This window comes from Chrysochloris asiatica, unplaced genomic scaffold, assembly GCF_000296735.1.
Source record: "Chrysochloris asiatica unplaced genomic scaffold, ChrAsi1.0 scaffold00132, whole genome shotgun sequence".
Classification (NCBI taxonomy): domain Eukaryota; kingdom Metazoa; phylum Chordata; class Mammalia; order Afrosoricida; family Chrysochloridae; genus Chrysochloris; species Chrysochloris asiatica.
The window spans coordinates 979,696-999,117 of NW_006408650.1; the positions used below are offsets into that span (position 1 = coordinate 979,696).

Below are 19,422 nucleotides of genomic sequence, written 5' to 3' on the forward strand. Positions count from 1 at the left end.
AAAAAAAAAAAAAAAAAGTCTACAGTTTGGAAACCCTGTACAGGGGTGTGAGGAGTCAGGATGGACTTGATGCCAGTGTAGGTTGAGGTTCCTATGCTAACTTTTTGACATAGGAAATTCAGTTATAGTTATAATAACTCTGCTAATTCTGATTCTAATATCTGTCAAGTCGATCCGTTTTAATTGATTAAGGGTTGTATTCCTGCTTTTCTTTATACCTATAGTCTTTGATCGGACGTTAAACATAGTGAAACATACCCTCATGCCTGCTGAGTATTTTTATCTTTCTATAAATTTTTCCGGAGCTTTGTTCTGAGATAAAGTTACGATGCTTAGATCCATTCAGTCTTTACTTTATGATTTATTAGGTTGATCCACTCAGTGCTTGGTCCACTATAAGCCTTATTCCTCACCCCTGAAGGAAAAACCCTCCCTCGTGTGGCCCACACCTGGTGTGAACCCCGGCTCTGTCCCCTCAGATCCTCCGTGATGTGTGTCCTCTGAACCTAGCTCTGTCCGTCATCTCCAGGGTGCATTGGCCGTTGACACTCATAGCAGTGAGCTTTGGTCCCCATCTCGGGCGCCGCTGTGGAAACCACCTTGCTGTGTGTTTCATACGGTGTGTTTGGGGTTTTTTTTGCTTGTTGTATCTTGCCACTCCATCTTGGTTGGAAGTAGAAATAACTTTTCATATTTTAAAAGAAAACAATGAAGTATGCTAGTGTTTGCTGGCGCTCATAATAACCATAAGGTACAGGCAACCTAAGTGTCCCTGTGGGCCAGCCACACAAGGGACTGTCACTGAGCAGAGATGTGAGCGTTGGCAGCATTGTACTGAGTGGAAGAAGCCAGACACAAAGAGCAGCTTGTGTGAGTCCACGTGTGTGAGCGATCCAGACGAGAAAAAGCCAAGCGGCCTCACCGAGAAAATCGCCTGTCTGTGGTTACGAGGCTCTGGACTCTGGGAGAAGGAGGGAGGGAGTGGGATGGTTGCTGGAGGGCCACTGAGTTTCTCTCTGGGGGCGTGGCGAACGTTTGGAGACACAGTCGTGGTTGTACCACGTGAGGTACGTGTGGAAAGGCCAAGAGCTGAAAACAAGCAGAGCATCTCTGTGACTCTTAAAGTCAGGAAGAAGTTCCTAGGTAGGATACACACTCACAAAGAACAAAGGAATATTTGCAGTATCGTTAACAGTAAGCACCTTTTCATCAAAAAGGACTCCCAGCAAAATGAGAAAAATATGCCGTTAACTGAGAGAAGTCATTTGTCCCACCTAAAACCAACAGTATATGCAGAATAGGTACAGAACTGCTCTGGTACTTAACAACAACATAGAAACTAGGAGAAGTTGGCAAAGACATGCATGGGGAGGGGGGGTAGACACATCCTAGTTCAGGTATTGGGGAGGGCAGTACACAAGCGGGGAAGAACAAGGTAGATCGGGGAACCCTGAGGCAGGTTTGCATGGGCTAAATGGGACAGGTAAACAGTGATGTGTGCTTAACCATGAAACAACAGGGCTCCGGGATCCAGGCAGAGTCTGAAGAGGGGAAATAATGTTACGATGCTTAACTGTCTTATGAATAAATATTGGTTTCTCTTGCCTACTATATTGTAAAGTAGACACTTGAATGGGATAGAAAGGAATATTGGGAAACATGATACAGAAAGCTTGTAAGCCCATCTTTAGCCTATCACTGACTAGAATACCTAAAACGGGTTCTAGAACTTGCCCAGTGAAATGGGCTTCTTTGCGGAGCCTTTGCAGTGTATAGGACCCCAGGTGGAATCCTGAGCCCTGTCCAGAATTCACTGAGGTGGGACATTCCCACTAGCAAAGATAAGCAGCCTGGAACAGCTAGAGCAACAGAAGATAACTTGAAAGAAAGATCAGCAGGAAAAACCCAGAACAAAATGGCAGCCTGATTCGCTACTACTACAAGTTGTTCGCTGGGGAGCCATCAAGGCAAGAATCACGTCCCTTCAGGACAATCCCTAACCCCACCCCCAATACTGAAACTCAAAGGGAACACGTGAGCAAGCATGTCAGCTTGCTGGCAACCACATTGGTCTACTGGTGAGTGGAAGAGGGGGAAAGGCAGCAGTGAAGACACAGGCTGAGTTCACCCATGGTCCATAGACTCCTGTTGACCTAGAGGTAAAAAAGAGAAGAGGAAGGGCTGGTTGGTCCAAAGTGTGATGAGATCTGGGGCTCCTGAGCCCATGGACAAGGACATAGCCATGGAGGGCTAGAGCTGAGACTGAAGCGTCCAGCTGATATGATGTGAGAGGAGATGCCCAAGAACACCCAAACTTGCAGACAGTACCCATGTGACCTAGCCTCTCTCGATGGCTTGATGATCAGAACTCGACTAGAGGAAGATAAAAAATAAGTTTTTTGTTAAAGGAAAGAAGTATAAGTAGCTACAATTTGATAAACCTGGCCTATACTCATGGAGGTTGTAGCTCAAAATACCACCTGAGAGCAAAACTAAGGAGTCTTCACATCAAGTATCAATCCGATCCCATCTGTATACAGGCTAGATAGGGATGGGCAACTTAGACATTGGCTACCTAAAATGAGTGGGCGGTAAAGGCATGAAGTGACTGGCTTACAAGTTTTCAAGAGAGAGCTTAGTTTAAGAGTGTGTAGGGGAAGGTGGATTTCCCACTGAATAGTTTTTATATGTCTAGATGGCTTTGGTGAAAAGAGATGGGGATAAGAGTCTATGATTCAGTAGTTAATTGTTATCATGACTTATTGCGAGTGTCACAGTTATAAAGGTAGAAGTTTTGTAACAAAAAAGGGGGGAGTAGTTAATCTTACAGTCTAGAAACAGAGGACCCTAGGACCATCAAGAGAGAAGCGCATGAGCAGACTGTGGGACCCTCTCCAGAGAAACTGCAATACCAGAGATGGAGGCAGCGATGAGGGCATGAAGAGAGGGAACAGCTGAGGACTCTAGACTCATGCATGGAAAGAGAGAGATTGAGTGCTGGTGGCCAGGAGGCAGGCTTTCAGAATGTTTCCTTTGGTTGTTTAAATTATTATATATTCTTGAGTGTTTTTGTGTGCATCTCCCCACCCCCCTCAAAAAAAAAGACAAGCGCAGGCATTTCAGAGAAAAGGCCTGTAGCCTGTGAATATGTGACAAGTCTAAACGGAGACTTCCGTGAGATGCTCTTCTACATGCATCACCATCCCTGCTATTGTTAAATTGATTCCAACTCTGCGATCCTATGGTCTCCAAGGTGGAAATGTTTACCAAAGCTGACTGCCTGCCTCATTCTCTCACAAAGCTGACCTTTTAGCTAGCAGCCCACCCAGCACTTAACCATAGTGCCACCAGGGCTCCTTTGACATGTACTAGATTGACGGGAGAAGAGGTTTGCTATACTAAGTGTTGAAGTCTTAGATGTGGCTGTAGGATCAGCACTGAATTGTTAACCCACCATGCTCCTGGGCAAGCCTGTTACAAGTTTTAACAAGTATTGGAGATGTGGAAAAACAGCACCGCATTCGTTGCTGGAGGGTTTATCAAACCCTTAGCCACTGAGTTGATTGTGACTGACAGGGACTCTGCTCTGCAGGTGGGAGTGACACTGCCCCGGAGGGTCTCCAGTGGTGGTCAGCTTTACAGAAGCAGCTGCTACAGCTTTGTCCTCGGGAGAGGCTGATGGGTTTCAAACCTCCACACTTCTGGTTAGCAGCTGAGTACTTAACCACAGAGCCACCAGGGCCCTGAATAATGTTAGAACTAACTTGATGACATTTTAACAACAGCTTCACCCAGCAGCTATGTACCTAGGTATTTACCTGTGTACCAGCGGACGTATCTCAGACTGTTTTTAAAGCACTTCTTATAACGATGATTGGATGGGGCTGTGTCCTGCAGATGGGCTCACTAGTCCACGTAGCAGCAGGAGAGTAGACCTGTGATGGTTTGTTCTTCACACAGAATGGTGGGAAGCAGCTTTACTTCTTAACTAGGAACCAGGTGCTTCTGGATGGTGGTTATTTGCGGAGTACAGTTATGAGACACGAGAGATATCACAAAGTGGGTGTGATCATTCAGGATGCTCTAGCTACAGATCTTTGTGCTACTACACTTGCCTACTGGCTTCATTCATTATTGTGTAGTGCATAAAAAAGGGTTTAAATTATTATTTTTTTTTTTATGAAAAGGTGGCTCTCTTAGTATCAGACCTTGATGAAAAGCTAACCTAAGAATCTTGACGTCTCAGACAGTAAGGATGTGGTCACGTGGACAAGCCCCACAATATTGGGATGCAGTCAAGGGCCAAGGACACAACTTTTGAGAGCACGTGTCGGGGGAGGGGTGCCATTAGAGTCACAAAGTAACAGTGTTAGATTGTAACCCAAAATAAAACGTCCGCAGCCATGAGTCCATGTGGACCAGCGTAAGCAAGCCAGGGGAAAGAGTTCAGACCATCGACAGAGGCTCTACGTGGGTCTGAGTTTGTCATGGTGCAGATGGGCCGCAGTAACGTGAGATGGCAAAACCAGGGGACTGGCTGTGCGCTGCTCTAGGGGAACTTTGGTCTGGAGTCTGAAACTGAATCACCGTGGATCCGTGAAACCAGAAGAGCAATCCTGTAAAGACACCTATATAAGTGAGAACTTAATTAGCATATTTTGTGCAAATACTGCGGCTTGTGAGTTTGTTTCCTATGAAAGCACAGTATTTCCGAGGGTAGGTTATAGGTGAAAATGCAGGGTAGTAACCTGACATCGTGGATTCATGCATAAAGAATAAATGGTGCAGCCAGTTATGGATGTGGAAAGGCAAGCAGGCAAGAGAAATAAATGTCCAGTGAGAGAACCATTGCCCTGCTAGCCTTCCTACACGTGCTGGCCCAGTGGCTAGTGGCTGCCTGGTGTGCCTGGATGGTGGACATTTGTGAGAGCGGAGACTGCCGCTGGTGTGGAATCCCAGGCTGTGAGCCATGCCTGAAGGGCCTGTGTTCTGGGAGACAGCCATGAGGAACTTGCCCATGTCTGGTGTCTGAGCTCTGACTCGGAGGGATAAGGCTGCTGTGAAGCACATGTTTTGTCTTCGTTCATTTGTGTCTTTGGTCTGAAATCTTGACCTCGCTTTAAATTCTTCCCGTTGGTGGTTCTGAATCAGCTGATTCTGTTGGATTTGACATGTCTTTAGTTTAACTACCACTAGTGTGTCTATTTCATCCCCAGACAGATCCCATTGCTTCTGTTTCCCTGTCACCTAATCGTCTGTTTTCGGCTCATGTTGGTGTCATCTTTGCCGTGTCTCCTCCGTGGCGACCTTCGCCACCTTTCTCCCGTGTGTGCACTATTTCTGACTGGCTCTGTTGCTAATGTGCTCAGCACTCCCCTTACCTGCTTCTCCACTCAGCTGCCTTTCGTCCACCTTTGCCCCTGGCCCTCGTCAGAGGCCCTGTGAGGACTCGGGGCAGATGCTCGGCCGGGTGGTCTGACAGCTATACTGAAGTTCTCTGCTTGTTTCTTGTGCAGTGGGAATCCCCACCATTCGGTGGTGTGGGGCAGAGGGAGACTACAACGTCATGGTCATGGAACTGTTGGGACCAAGCCTGGAAGACCTCTTCAACTTCTGCTCCAGAAAGTTTAGTCTCAAAACGGTCTTGCTCCTTGCTGACCAAATGGTAAGAGTCCACTTTTTGAACTAGCTGGACGACACAGGTGGCTCCGTGTGTGTGTCTGGGCGGCTCAGTCAATACCTGTTGGCTTGATGAGTAATTCTGTTGTTTTCTCCCTTGTTAAGCCGTTAATGCTGGGGGATAAAATGGAAATCAGCCTTTGCTTCCACATACACTCTAGGTTTGCTTTGGAGCCCCACCCTCCCAGCCTTGGCACAGTATACTCCAGCTGTAGAGTCTCCTGATTGTCTCAGGAGCACACGTCTGACTTCTGGGGGGTCAGAAGTACAGTTAGTGCAGACCGCAGCCCCGGCATGGGGCTCACATGGTAACGTCTCTCCGTCTGTCCAGTGTCTGCAGTTCTAACTCTGTTCCTGGCTGTGGGGTGCCGGCCCAGTTCTTTTTGACCCGTTTTCCCCGCATGGCTTGCTGATTTGGGGTTTAACCTCTTGCTTTTGTCTCTTTACCTGTAGATAAGTCGTATTGAGTATATTCACTCCAAGAACTTCATCCACCGAGACGTGAAGCCTGATAACTTCCTCATGGGGCTGGGTAAGAAAGGCAACCTCGTCTACATCATAGACTTTGGCCTAGCTAAGAAGTACCGAGACGCCAGGACCCACCAGCACATCCCCTACCGTGAGAATAAAAACCTCACTGGGACAGCTCGCTACGCCTCCATCAACACTCACCTCGGAATCGGTAAGTTTGGGGACGGGTGTTCGGGGGACTGCAATGTGGGTGACCTGAGGGAGGCTTTTCCATGATGCTGAGTCTCGTCCTGGTGGTCTTCTCTGTGTGAACGTCTTCATGGCTCTCTCCCCTCCCTTTTCAGAACAATCTCGCCGAGATGACCTGGAGTCCCTGGGTTATGTGCTGATGTACTTCAACCTGGGCTCTCTCCCCTGGCAGGGGCTGAAGGCTGCCACCAAACGACAGAAATACGAAAGGATTAGTGAGAAGAAAATGTCCACTCCCATTGAGGTCTTGTGCAAAGGCTATCCTTGTAAGTTTCCTTCTGGCCTGCCCTTCCACCCAGGGGGCTGCTGGGAGATGGCTCCCGCTTGATCTTGAGCACTCGGTGATGTGGGCAGGTGACCTGACAGTAGCTTTATCCCTGGCTCACTTCAAGAGCCCGGACTTGGTATGTTTCTGCTGCTCTGGGGGCCTGCCCAGGATTAGGGTCTGGATAAGATGGCTCTCCATCTCTCTGCGGCAGTGGGCGGCAAACGGGTGTACAGACAGGCCCCCAGCCCCGGCCGCTTAGCCTCCAGTTTCTTGTTTTGCAGCTGAGTTTGCCACTTACCTGAACTTCTGTCGCTCCTTGCGTTTCGATGACAAGCCCGACTACTCGTACCTGAGACAACTCTTCCGGAACCTGTTCCATCGCCAGGGTTTCTCCTATGACTATGTGTTTGACTGGAACATGCTCAAATTTGTAAGTGACGCTGCTGACTTGGGAGTTGTCAGTTCTGATGTGGTGTAGGTCTAGGGGCTGCAGTGGGGGCTCGGGCCAGATGAACCGGGCTGGGGGCTGAGGAGCAGGTGCTGTCCGTCCACCACAGCTGGGATTTCAGCCATGTGACCGTCCAGAGGGACGCCAGGTGCTGTGTCTGCATGTGGGAGGGCAGGAGCCTGCGGTTCTGAAGAGGGGCTGAGCTTCAGCTTTGCAGCCCACATTGGTACCCAGCCAGTCTCTGTGGACTCCTCATCACCCACAGTGCACACTACCTGTGCCAGATGTGGGGAGACCAGACCTCAGCTGCCTGATCTAGCTCGCTGGATGCTGTGTGAGCATAATGAACTGATGTCCAGATCTAGCAGCCAGAATTGACTTTATTGTAGAACTTTCTCTTGCTCTTTAGTTAGAATGTGTTTGGTTATCAGCTGGAAACAGAAATTGGCACCTTGCCAGGGTTGGAAGATTACTGACTGAGGCCCATAGCCACCTCTTCAGAGGGTGCAAAACAGAAACCCTCATCAGACGCCCAGTAGGGGCTGTAGGCTCCCCAAGCACGTGTGCTGGGAGAGGGTCCCACGCAATTGGCTACTCCAGGGGTTGGGGCGTGCTCAGAAGGCGCAGACTGGCTGCCCCTTGTGTAATGCGAGCAGAGCCTGGACATCCTGCCGGGACCAGTGTCCCCTGGTGTCCACGCAGTGCACTGCCTGGTGAAGTGGTCCCTGCTGGCTTGGCCCCTGTGGGTGGCTCCTGGCTGTGTGCAAATAAAGCCCTTTACAAAGGCGTGGCTTAGTTTGTCCCCTTAACAGTAAATGCCCCAAACACTTGCTGGTGGTGGGTGTTTGTGCTGGGGCGAATTGAGCTACATGGTGTCCAGTCCCGCAGCGTGCACCGGGCCACCACTCTTTCCTTGGGTGCAGGGTCGCTGGCATTGTCCTCGACCCCTTCCTTGTGACCTTGCTTCTTGACATCACTGCCCCAGTTTAGGTCCTCCACCAGCCTCAGACAATTTCCTATTGTTGTCTCCCCACCCCCCATCATTATGTGAAGGTTCCAGATGAGACCTGCAGCCCTTAGGATGGGCATGTTTGTTGACTGGCGTGGAGCCTAGGAGGGGTCCTTGTTTTGGCCCAGCCCTGGGACCTTGAGACCATGTTGGTCATCCTGGTGTGAGGTCCTTTTGCCCTTGGTACTCGAGTGTGTTCTCACAGAGTCACCCACACTGCTCCCTGTAGGGCGCCAGCCGGGCTGCCGACGATGCTGAACGAGAGCGGCGGGACCGAGAGGAGCGGCTGAGACACTCTCGAAACCCAGCCACCAGGGGCCTCCCCTCCACGGCCTCAGGCCGCCTCAGGGGAACACAGGAAGTGGCTCCCCCCACACCCCTCACCCCTACCTCACACACTGGTGAGTGGCCCCCAGACGCTGGACCCTGGGTGGACGTGCTCTGTCCCTCTGCCTTGGGCCATGGCTGAGGTTGTTTCTCTATATCTCTCTAGTTACACGGACCCCCTAGTTCCAGCCTCTCAGTGCCCACCCACCTCCCACAGACACCTCCTCTTGGGGGCTGTACCCAGTGCTTCCTGGTATTGTGGTGTGCAGAGAGGAACGAGGGTCCAGCTGGGCACACTGCACAGACCCAGAAACAACCCCCCCCCCCCGTACCAGCTGCGAGGTTGCGGGGGCCTCACTGGGCTGCTCTCGTCCTGCAGCGAACACCTCCCCACGGCCCGTCTCCGGCATGGAAAGAGAGCGGAAAGTGAGTATGCGGCTGCACCGAGGGGCCCCCGTCAACGTCTCCTCATCCGATCTCACAGGCCGGCAAGATACCTCGCGCATGTCCACCTCACAGGTGAGGCTCTCGGGAGGGGAGCTCGCCCGTCGCCCCGTCTTTGCCGGCTTAGTCTACAGGAAGTGCTACACTCCCAGGCTTGTCCCTCTTCGGGCCGGACTGGGTGCTGGCCCAGGGAGGCTTCCTGTGGGAGGAGGCACAGCGTGCGGCTCTTTCTCGCTTCTGCAACCAAAGCAGACTGAGGCGCTCGTGTCTGTAACCTTCGCCTCTGCCCCTGTCGCCGTCTGTCATTGCTCTTCTCCTGCAGCTGGCTCGTTACTTCTAACAGACGAGCGAGAACAGGCCTCAGGGAGGACCTCTCGGGGGTGTGCGCGCACTGCCCTCAGGCATCTTCTTGCCAGTCTAAAGGAGCGCGCCAGCTAAATTTCCAGTGTTCGTCTGAGCGATCAGTTGCTGATTCAGCGTGCTTAGCAGTTCACTGAGGTTTGGGTCCCTTGCTAGGGGCTCCTTGTACAGGTTCCCACTCATAATCCCTGAGATAGTAGTGGCCTCGTGTTCTCTTCCCTCAGTTCTAGGAGCCAGCCTGGGTTACGGAGCCCGATCCTGTGCCTGGGGGGGCCCATGAGTCCCTTCCCCAACCCAGGACAGGGCCAAGTCGGCCTCCTGCTTGGAGAGGGGCGAACATCTCAGTCTGGCTGGAGGCAGCAAAGGGAGCAGGAAGCACGCTTGTGTTCAGGAGTCAGTCATGCGTCATTTACTTTTGGCTCCTCTTTCTCTCCGTATCTAGATACGTAGCTGTTGCGTTGGGAAGCAGTCATTAAAGAAACTTGACTTGTGGTAGTTTCTCTCCAAAGAAAGTCGTAACTTGTGACTGGTGTAGTCAAGACACAGCCAGTTGGTGGCCCAGTGCATTACTGTTGTCCCTGTCAGGTCTCCCTCCTGTCACCTTGAGCATCACTTCCTTACAACAGCTGCATGCAGTCTTCACGCACTTGCCTCTCTGGCCCTGTGGGGGCCCAGATGACACCTCCCAGGCTGGGGGTCCGACACTCTACTTCCTGCCCTGGTGTGGCACGCCTGGGGCTGCCCTGGTTTGTCCATAACTCCAGGGACTGGAGAGAAGTCTGGCCGGCTGGCAGCTGTGGGCGGGGCCCTGCGGCAGGGTGAGAGCTGTGGTCAGAGTTGGCTCTGTCACAGAGCTGGGCAGAAGTGGACAGGAGACGGGATTCCCTGCAGGCCTCACCCTGTCCCCCTCGAGACCCGCTCCACAGGATGGGAACAGACCTCTGGTCAGCCTCTGTCGGTTCTCAGCCGCACTGTCAAGGGGTGAGGAGGTGTCTCTGGGTGGCTGGCCTGGCTCAGGTGGCCAGGGCTGAGGGCTGCCCTGGTTCCCACTCCAGCCTGCTCTCTAAGTGGATGGATCTAGAAGGGGAGAAGTCCCCTGGGGTCCCCTGTGCGTGTCATAGGTGTGGTGGTGGAGTGGGTAAAGAGGCCATGCTTTTGTAAACAAGCCGGCCACTCACCCACAGCTGTCTTTTCCCACCTCAGAATAGCATTCCTTTTGAACACCACGGCAAGTAGCTGCTCGTCTCCCGTGGAAGGCGGTACTGGGTGAGTGTTGGTGCCACCCACCCACCCTCGCGCCTCCAGGCATGCCAGGTGCCGAGGCCTCAGGATGCCTCTGCTAGGCTGTGCTGTGGGTCCCAGGCAGGGCGCCCCGCACTCCCGAGAAGCTGGCTCTCAGCTGGGACCCCTGCGCTCTCCCCGTCTGCTCGCGTGGCTCCAGGGCTGGGGCCTCGCTGACACCTGGGTGCGTCCGCCTGCTCAGCTCCGTGTTCGCTCTTCTCCCCTTCGTTTCTGTCCCTCGTGGTGTTTTCTTTCCTAACTCACGCGCTCTGCCCACCAAGTCTCGTCCCACGCAGCTGTTGTCTGTATCAGCGGCCCCCCGCCATGCGCTCCCATGGTGCATGGCACCCTCCCAGCGGAGGACACGCAGCTTCTGTTGGTTGTAGCAGCTTCACTCGATGCGCGGTCAGGATCTCGGTGGAGCTGCCTCGCTCTCCCTCCTATCCCCAGACCTGGGTCACTTCTTGGGGACTTGGTGCACATGGCTGCCCGTGGTCGGCTGTGTCCGAGGAGCGTCTGGAGCGGGCGAGCAGTGGCGGGCGGTTGGCCACATGCTGATGCTCTCTGTGCTTTGGCTCCGACAGATTCCCGGTCGGGTGGCGTCCAGTGGTCTTCAGTCTGCCGTGCACCGGTGAGCCGCTCTACCGCGAAGGGCAGGCATGCATGGCTGATCTCCTCTGTGCCCATGGCTTCCTAGTGACGCGCCCCGACCGAGCGAGAGCAGGAGTGTTTACACCGGAGCTCTCCCGCCCACTCACCCAGCGACGCACACGGGACACACACAGAGTAGACGGACACCGGCCCGGCCCGCCAATCTGCCTCCGTGCTGGCGGCCGAGCCCCCCACGAGTCTACTGTAACTATCGACCTTTCTCTTGGTTAAGACAGTTTTGTATCATTTTGCTAAAAATTACTGGCTTAAATCTGTGTAAAGAAACCTGTCTTTATATTGTTTCTTGTCTGTTTTTGCGGTCCTACAAAGGTGTTGACGTTAAAGAATCCTGAAAGGAAGTCACTGGTTGGCATTTTGTGTGTGAGGTGGTCAGGCAGGAGTGCCTCCGGGCACCAGTGGTGTGTGTCCATCTGTCTGTCTACTGTCCTGTCGTGCTGTGCTGTGTGGTCCATCGGGTTGTGTGTATGTGTGTGTGTCGTGGGCGGGGGTCTCGTGGCCCTGCCACGTGCTTCCCCATAGGGCGCCCTCCCATGCCTGCCGGGACAGAGATGATGTTGGCACAGCAGTTAGGGATTTCTTGCCACTTGGAAGGTGCCAGCTGCCACAGAGCAAGCTGCCATCTTTCCTAGTGGAGGATAAGGACACCAACAACACTGGGTGTGGCGCGAGTCTGGCGCCCCCGACTGGGAGAGGGCTGTGGGTCGTGTCGGGGCTGGGTACGTGATTCGGGGATGTTTTGTTGCCTAAATGCCTTTGAATTTGAATTGGGGGGATTTTGTGAACAGACTGTACGTGTAGCCAGCGCAGGTTGGGGTGTAATATGTGTCCATGTTTGTGAGCTCAGAATGAAGGGATGTGGTTTGGTGTGCCCAGAGAGGTGGTGGGGGCAGAAGGGATTCCACGCCGAGGTGCCAAGACATGAGCTTCAAAGCCACACTCTCCACAGATGTGGGTATGTCACTGACGAGGGGCCATGCCCCAAAACGCTTGGCGCCTGTGTCTTTTCTGACTGCTCCTTGGGAGGCTGGGGGCCACAAGTGCCCCACCTTCTTCCCTCCCTCCCCCTGGCTGCTAGTGGACATTGTCGGCATAGTTGACCCCACAGCTGCCTTGTTCTGAATGGTCAGAGAGCTGATCGTTGCAGAAGGATTGGGGTGGGGGCTGTTTACAGAGCCAATGCCTTCCTGGGACTGAGACTGTTCCCTTCAGGCCGCCGCGGGCACTCTGCATGTCCCCATTCGGCGGTGGTGTGAACAGTTCAGGACCCCCTTCCCCCCCAGCCTCCACCCCCACTGTCTAACCCACGCACTTGTGGGGCACATAGGTAGGATGTCTGTGGGCCGTGTATGGGAGTCTGGACAGCGCGTGTGTACCACCACTGTATTTGTGTACTTTAACAACTGTGTAAATAATAAACTCATACGGCTTCTACATTTCTCCCCAGCCCTCTGCCTGGTCTCTGTTGCGCTCACTCGCTCAGCAGCCGGGGCCTGTGTACCTCAGAGATGCTCTTTGTCCTGGATCGAGCTGTCTGGGCGTCTGCTGGATTCCCCTAGAGGGTTTTTCCCACGAGCACTTGGGCCCTTGTGTTGGAAGTTGATGGTTGTGTGTGAGAACTCCCACAGCGGTTAATAGTCTTTGGTGGGAATTTTGGTTATGTGCCTTCCCAACCCCTCACTGCATCCCAAATGATGTCTCTTCCCCCAGCCCTCCGCAAACAGCCAGTCCGGCCAGGCCCTTGACCCCGGCACCCTCCTCGTTCTCTAGGTAGATTGGACCGTTGGGCTCCGTGGGGTTTTCATCGGCTCATTTGTGGGTGTAGGTTGCCAGGCCTTTCCTCCTGGTCTGGAGGCTCCATGGAAAAGTGTTCTTCATCATAGCAACGCATCAGCCTAGGGTTATGGCTGAGCATGAGGTGCTCTGGGTGGGAATCAAACCCAGGTCTCTGGCATGGAGGGCAAGGATTCTAGCACTGTACCCTCTCCTCAGAGCTCCTGGTCACCATCCTTCCATTGCTTGCCAGAAGCAGGTGCATGGAGCTGAGTCCTCGAGGACTTAATCCCCTCCTCAGCTACCCCTGCTGGACCTCTAGGTGTTCCTGCAGCCCCACGAAGCCTCTCCCCACAGTGGCTGGCCTCACCTGTCCCCACAGACAGCACAGGGCCGAGTCTGGCTGTAGCTGTGCTTGATGCCTCGGGAGGATGCCCCACGGGGGCCCTGGCCCTGCCTCAGGCTGTCACTTCCCCTTGGAGGTGTCCCCCTGCACAGCTGACACCCGCAGATGTGAGAGCAGCCAGCTGAGTTGGCCAGGGTCACATGCCTTTCACCTCTGGTCCCTGCAGGGTTGAGGGGTGAGAAGCAGCAACAGCGCATTCTTGCTGCCTTGGAAGGAGATGGGAAAACCTGGGTTCTGGGTACAGGGAGGACCGCCTGGGCCCCACAGCCCCTGTGTCTGGACCTAGTCCTGACCACTTCAGAGGTTCCCCCAGAGCTAGACTTGAGGAATCACTGTTACAGGTGCCAAACAAACTGCCCCTTTATTCTCCTTCCTCTCTAGAATGGGAACCTGCAAAGGGGGGGGGGGGGGATGCAGCCATGATCCAGGCTCATAGAAGGCTCCAGAAGTTAACCCCAGAGCAAAAACAGGGTGGTCAGCCTCAACCTCCCCACAGCCCTACCTGGCTGGGCCGGGAGGCTGAGGCAGCTCTTCCTCAGTTGTATTTTGAATGACTGACTTCTAACCTGAAGGACTCATCTTGCAACCATGTTGTTGCTGTCTGTTCATAAGGTTTTCAGTGGCTAACCCTTCCGAAGTGGTCCATCAGGGACTCTGCACAGCCCCTGTGCCTAAGGCCTTCCTACGGAGAGTCCCCAAGAATCAGACTTGGGGAATCACTGTTCCAAATGCCTTTATCCCCCATCCTCTCCCAGTGATCAGAGTGGGGGCTGGGCCTCTGGAACTCGAGAGGTCAGTTCCTTTCCATTCAGCATGGGGACCTGGGTCCCTGCTTGGTGTACCCCTCCCTGGACATGGCCTGCCACCCACCATTCGCATCCCCAGCAGAGTGGGCAGTCATCGGGGAGAGGAATTGCCTAGTTTGGGGTGAGGGGCAAGAACAGGGGTGTGGTGTCCCCAGAGACGGGGGCCGCCCAGCGGGCTGAGTGAAGCACAGCTCTCGCTTGCTTTTCGTTCCAGAGAAGCAGGGACGTGGTGTCTCTCCGGCTGCACATGACCCGCCAAGGCACGCGCTGCCGTCCCCAGCGTCCAAGACGCACCACCTACTAAGACGGCTTCAGCGTCCTTCAGTCAGGCTTCCAGCCACGCAGGCTGCCGCAGGCCACAGGGCAGGTGGGTGCAGGCACTTCCAGGGCATTGCAGGCCCATGATGGAGGGTCGGGACCACCTGAGTATGGGCCAGGCCGAGTGGAAGGCAGGAGACTCCGAAGGAGGGCCAGCCCCAGGCAGAAGCTGGGCAGCAGGAGGCAGGAGAAACTTTATACACACATGCCCCAGGGAACCAAAACCACATGTTGTGTCTGAGCTCAACAACATTGGGTGTCCCCCCGCCCCCCACCCCACAGAGTCCAAAGCACCCACATGAGTCTGTGGGGGTCTGTGTCTGCAGCCCCCAGGCTTCACTGGCCCCAGCACAGGCTTGCTGACAGCCATCAGAGCTGACTAGGGCAGAGACTGTAAAAATGCAGGCTCTCCGCAGAACATGTTGGGGTTTTGTTAGCACCTGCATCCTCAACTCATACCAGGTTCTGAAGCCCCGAGTACTCTCCTCCCTCCAAAGTGGACGTTCCATGTCCCCAGGGCCCCCATCCAAGCAGGGTGTGCCCAGGTGGCACCCTCAGACCAGGTGGGCAGAGGCTGGGAGGCCCGGCTGCTGACAGTGCCCACCTTCACCAGCTCTTCCTGGGTACCCTCCTGCCTCTGATTAAAGTCGTGTTGTCTTTGCAGCATGGGTCCTGGGTCCTTTGGCGGGGGCGGGCTGCAGTGGTTAGGCGGGCCGTCCGGCAGCATCGTGACCAGGCTTGGCTCCACTGCAGATCCGATGTGGAATGATGTGTGTCCAACCCCACCACTTCCCCCTGCCAAACAGTGACGGGTGCCTCCAGGCAGCCAGTCCTGTGTGTGAAATAAACATGAGCTCCACGTGTCCAGGCCTCCTGCCTCCACCCCGTCCTCTCAGACACTCGTCTCGGGGTTCTGAACGGCTTCCCCATTCTTCTCGGGCTCTCCCTTCAGGAAGACTTCCACTTCATGGGCGTCCACCGGGCCATCCGTGGGGGGCTGGGGCAGCTCTTCCTTGGCCACCTCCCTGGCGGTTGGCTCCGCAGACCCGCGTCCCCTGAAGAAGATGTTCCCCAGCAGCAGCACGAGGGACGAGCAGAGTACCTCCGCCCCCGCCAGGATGAACACGTACTTGTAGACGTGTGTGGCATCCAGGAGCTTGCCTGCAAAGGGACCCGAGTTACTGTGGAGTCTCTCCCATGGTGGGTGGTGTCTCCCCCTCCGCCCACCAGACCTTGTGAGTCCAGGTGGGGCCACCCCTCTGGCCATGACCTGTGGGATAGCCCTTGCCCAAGGCAGGGCCGGAGGGACCTGGCCCAATGCCCAGACACATGATGGCGTCCTTCCTGGGCCTGACCCTCGGGCCACTGGAAATACTTGGCGGGACTTGGGCTGTGAGGCACCCTGGGCCTGCCTGATAGGAAGAACTTGGGCCCTTCTGTCCCTGGATGTACCACCACCCTGCACCTCCAATGTGCTCCTGGCCCTAGGTCAGGATATTGACCCCCAAGACAGAGCTAGGCATGCCCTCCTAGAGCAGTAGACGACAGCACCTCCCCTTTGCCCAGCACATGGCGGTCCAACGCCAAAACAGCCGTGAGGGAGGTAAATCCTCCTGCTGACCAGCACAGTGACCCTGCCCCCAGAGTCCCACGCTCACCCCCGGAGGGTGGGCCGACCAGCACGGCCATGGCCTCCATCAGCAGCACCAGCCCGATGGCGCTGGAGAACTTATGGGTGCCTACGATAGCCATCAGCACCTCGAACTGCAGGGCGCCCACCATGCCGTAGGAGATGCCAAAGAAGACGCAAAAGACCACCAGGCCGCCATAGTCAGTGGCTGTGGAGCCCGCCAGGTCAGCGATGCCGTTGAAGAACATGGCAAAGCTGAAGAGGTAGACAGAGTAGGGCCGAACACGCGGCAGCCCTGTGATGAGACCGGCCGTAGGCCTCGCAAAAATGTCAATGAAACCCAGCACTGTCAGCAGGAAGGCAGCCTTGGTGTCGGGCGTGCCCAGATCCTTGGCATAGCTCACGACAAACACAGGCGGTACGAAGAGCCCGAGCACCATGATGGAAGCAGCCAGCGCATAGATGACAAAGCCGCGGTCCCGGAAGACGCTGAGATCCAGCAGGCGCCGCGCAGGCTGGCGGGGCGCAGGCTGGCGGGGCCCCGGCTCAGCACCTGGCATCCGGGGTGGCTTCAGCGGCCGCATGAGCGCAGCGCAAACGCAGCAGTTGAGCAGAAGGCCCCCTAGGATGAGGAAGCCGCCTCGCCAGCCGTAGTGGTCCTGCAGCAGCTGGCCTAGTGGGGACAGGGCACATAGGAACACGGGGCTGCCCGCGGCAGCCAGCCCGTTGGCCAGTGGCCGGCGCTTGCTGAAGTAACGGTTCAGCATGATGAGCGAAGGCTGGAAGTTGAGTGCCAGGCCCAGGCCTGCGGGAAGGAGACTCAGTTGAGATGCCGCTGGAGAGGACTCCGCCCCATGTGCATCCCCCAGGGGAAGCCAGGGACCCGCTGGCAGGGCAGGGACATGGGAGGACACAGCCCCAGACCATCCATCCCCCGGAGGACCCACATGTCTGCTCAAGTCCCATCCAATTCTGTGTCAACCTGGGAAGATGCTGCCGGGTACACACACATCCCACCCCCCACGGCTGTTCCGGTGGGCATTGGACCCCCCCCCCCCGACTCACCAGTAATGACCCCCGTGGTGAGGTAAACCTCGATGATGCTCCGGCAGAAGGACGCGGCCACCATGCCCAGAGACGCCAAGAGGCCGCCCACAAGCATGACAGGCCGGCAGCCGAATCGGTTCACAGACACACTACACAGGGGCCCTGGGGGCAGGAGCATGCTATGGGTCGGCCATGCCCACGTGCCTCCAAGCTACACCCAGATGTGGAGGCCCTGCCCATGCCCACAGCATGTTCACTAGGGCTCTGACTACACCCCCTGTGGGGCAGCCCGGGGCCTTTGACACAGAGGAGCTCAGAACACAGGGCCTTGAGTGGACAGATAGTGACTGGCAGGTCCCACTGAAGCTCAGTCCCCCACAATGCCAGCTGAACTCAGAACTCCACTGTGGCCCCATGGACAGACAGCAAGCCACTTCCTCCAGGATTCCCAACCCCTGTGGGCCTCACCGCTGCCGTAGAGCATGGCCAGTAGGATGGAGGAGATCCAGGCTGTGTCGCTGTAGCCAATGTTAAACTCCTTCATGAGCTCCTTGAAGAAGACGCTGACGGCCTTGGGGAAGGCGTAGGAGAAGCCGGTGATAACAAAGCAGCCAAAGAGCACGGCCCAGCCCCAGCCTCCATCCGGGGCTGGGACGCCTGCTGGGCCGTCATCCACCACTGCGCCCCCCATGGCTGAAGAAGGGTCAAGTCCTTGCTGCCTGCAACAGGAACACCGTTAGGCTTTTAGGACTGGTTGTCAAGGTGACAATCTTGGCTACAGCCAGCAGGGCAGGTGGGGAAAGAACATGCACAGGGCACCACGTGGACAGTAGTACTGCGCCTGACTCGGGCCTGGGTCTCCATGGAGGCCCAGCGCCCAGCCGGGCCCGGCCCCACCCTCCAGCCCTGGTCTGCTGGGGACTCACCCCCACGGCCCCGTCTGCTTTTCTGCTTAGGTCTGCTCAGGACTGGCCACCAGTCAGTGCAGGCTTAGAGCCCACCTCAGGCCTCTGCCATGTGCCAATCAGAGATTCCCCAGCAGCTGGTCCCTTCCCACTGCCCCTCTTGCTGCCCCAGAGAGCTCTAAAGGGCAAAGGCTTTTTTTGGGCTCAGCGAGACTCAGGTTACAGCCTCCTGAGCAGTGGGTACCCCATTGGGGACACCACCTGGCTGGCCTTTCTAGTTGGGGCCCAGACCTCCTGGTTGGCCCTATTTCTGGAAGCAGCAGGTCACCATGGCACTGTCCACATCTGGCAGTGTTAAGCTCCTACCCCACAGGCATTGAACCTGGCCAGTGGGTGGACTGCCCATTTTCCAAGGACTCAGGGACCCTGATGTTGGGGTCCCTCCACAACCCATCCATTCTGCTGCCTTTTGGGTTCACGCTGGACCGTGTGGACAGCGGGTGAGCAAAGCAAAGGACATGGATGCCCTCCTGCAGCCAAACCCCCCACTGATCTGTCACCCCCAGGGGAGGCCTGAGCCAAGGGGGTCTGCTGTGGGAAATGGGCAGGCAGGGGACACTTCCTGTCTGACCACCAGTGAATGGGTCAGGCACCCTGACTGCCAGAAAACCCCACAGCAACCCCACTGACCCTGGGGACTTGGCCATGTGAACAACTTACACAAAGGACCCCAGACCCTCCTCACCTGACTCAGGCCACTTCAGGTGGGGTTGCTGCGGCCTCCTCCAGGCAGGACCTGGGACACGGGCAGTGAGCTCGACTTCCCACCTCAGGTGCTGACAGCCTGCTCTCTAGGGAGGGAGGAAAAGCTCGCGTATGCTACTTGGAATTTCCAGGTATAAACCGAATGCCCATGATCACCTGTGTGCACCAGCCTCCACCGCATGGCCCCTCCTCCTAGGATTCCCCAGTCCAGGTACGGACCCTCTACTTCACCAAGTCATGGGGTACTGGGGTGAGGACAGGCTCACTGAGATCCAGGGGTCCTCCTATCACCCAGTCCTAGTTGGAGTCTGAGCTCCTGAACCCTACACAGGGTTGCCATGGATTGGAACTGATTTGATGGCAATTAACTACAACAAGGCAGGAGCTCTGGTAGCGTAGTGATTACGAATCAGGCTGTGAACCTCAGGGTCAGCAGTTCGAAACTACCAGCTGTTCCGTGGGAGAAAGATGAGGCTTTCTGCTCCCGTAAAGATTTACAGCCTCGAAAACCCTGTACAAGGTCACTATGAGTCGGAACCCACTCCACGGCACAGAACAACAAGACCA

The 19,422-nt window shown here is 55.5% G+C and overlaps 2 protein-coding genes across 4 annotated transcripts in view; one reads left to right on the forward strand and one right to left on the reverse strand.

Annotated features, from left to right (window-relative positions):
* The window catches only part of CSNK1D (casein kinase 1, delta), a 28,363-nt gene extending 13,869 nt beyond the window's left edge, over positions 1 to 14,494 (forward strand). Inside the window, exons 3-10 of one of the 3 annotated variants that reach the window (XM_006869482.1) lie at positions 5,517 to 5,665; positions 6,133 to 6,361; positions 6,495 to 6,665; positions 6,949 to 7,097; positions 8,354 to 8,525; positions 8,831 to 8,970; positions 10,459 to 10,521; positions 11,121 to 11,333. In XM_006869482.1, the coding sequence (XP_006869544.1) occupies positions 5,517 to 5,665; positions 6,133 to 6,361; positions 6,495 to 6,665; positions 6,949 to 7,097; positions 8,354 to 8,525; positions 8,831 to 8,970; positions 10,459 to 10,491 (1,043 nt within the window). In that variant the 3' untranslated portion in view covers positions 10,492 to 10,521; positions 11,121 to 11,333. Of the gene's footprint in view, positions 1 to 5,516; positions 5,666 to 6,132; positions 6,362 to 6,494; positions 6,666 to 6,948; positions 7,098 to 8,353; positions 8,526 to 8,830; positions 8,971 to 10,458; positions 10,522 to 11,120; positions 11,334 to 14,404 lie in introns of those variants that run through there. The other 2 variants (XM_006869481.1, XM_006869480.1) reach the window with 2 other exon arrangements.
* A 906-nt stretch (positions 14,495 to 15,400) lies between these two features.
* On the reverse strand, positions 15,401 to 17,876 carry SLC16A3 (solute carrier family 16 (monocarboxylate transporter), member 3). The gene is made up of 4 exons (XM_006869483.1): positions 17,654 to 17,876; positions 17,204 to 17,347; positions 16,167 to 16,943; positions 15,401 to 15,669 (listed from the first exon to the last, which is right to left on the reverse strand). The coding sequence occupies exons 1-4, from the start codon at positions 17,874 to 17,876 to the stop codon at positions 15,401 to 15,403; spliced, it is 1,413 nt and encodes a 470-aa protein (XP_006869545.1).
* Between the last annotated feature and the right edge of the window lie 1,546 nt (positions 17,877 to 19,422).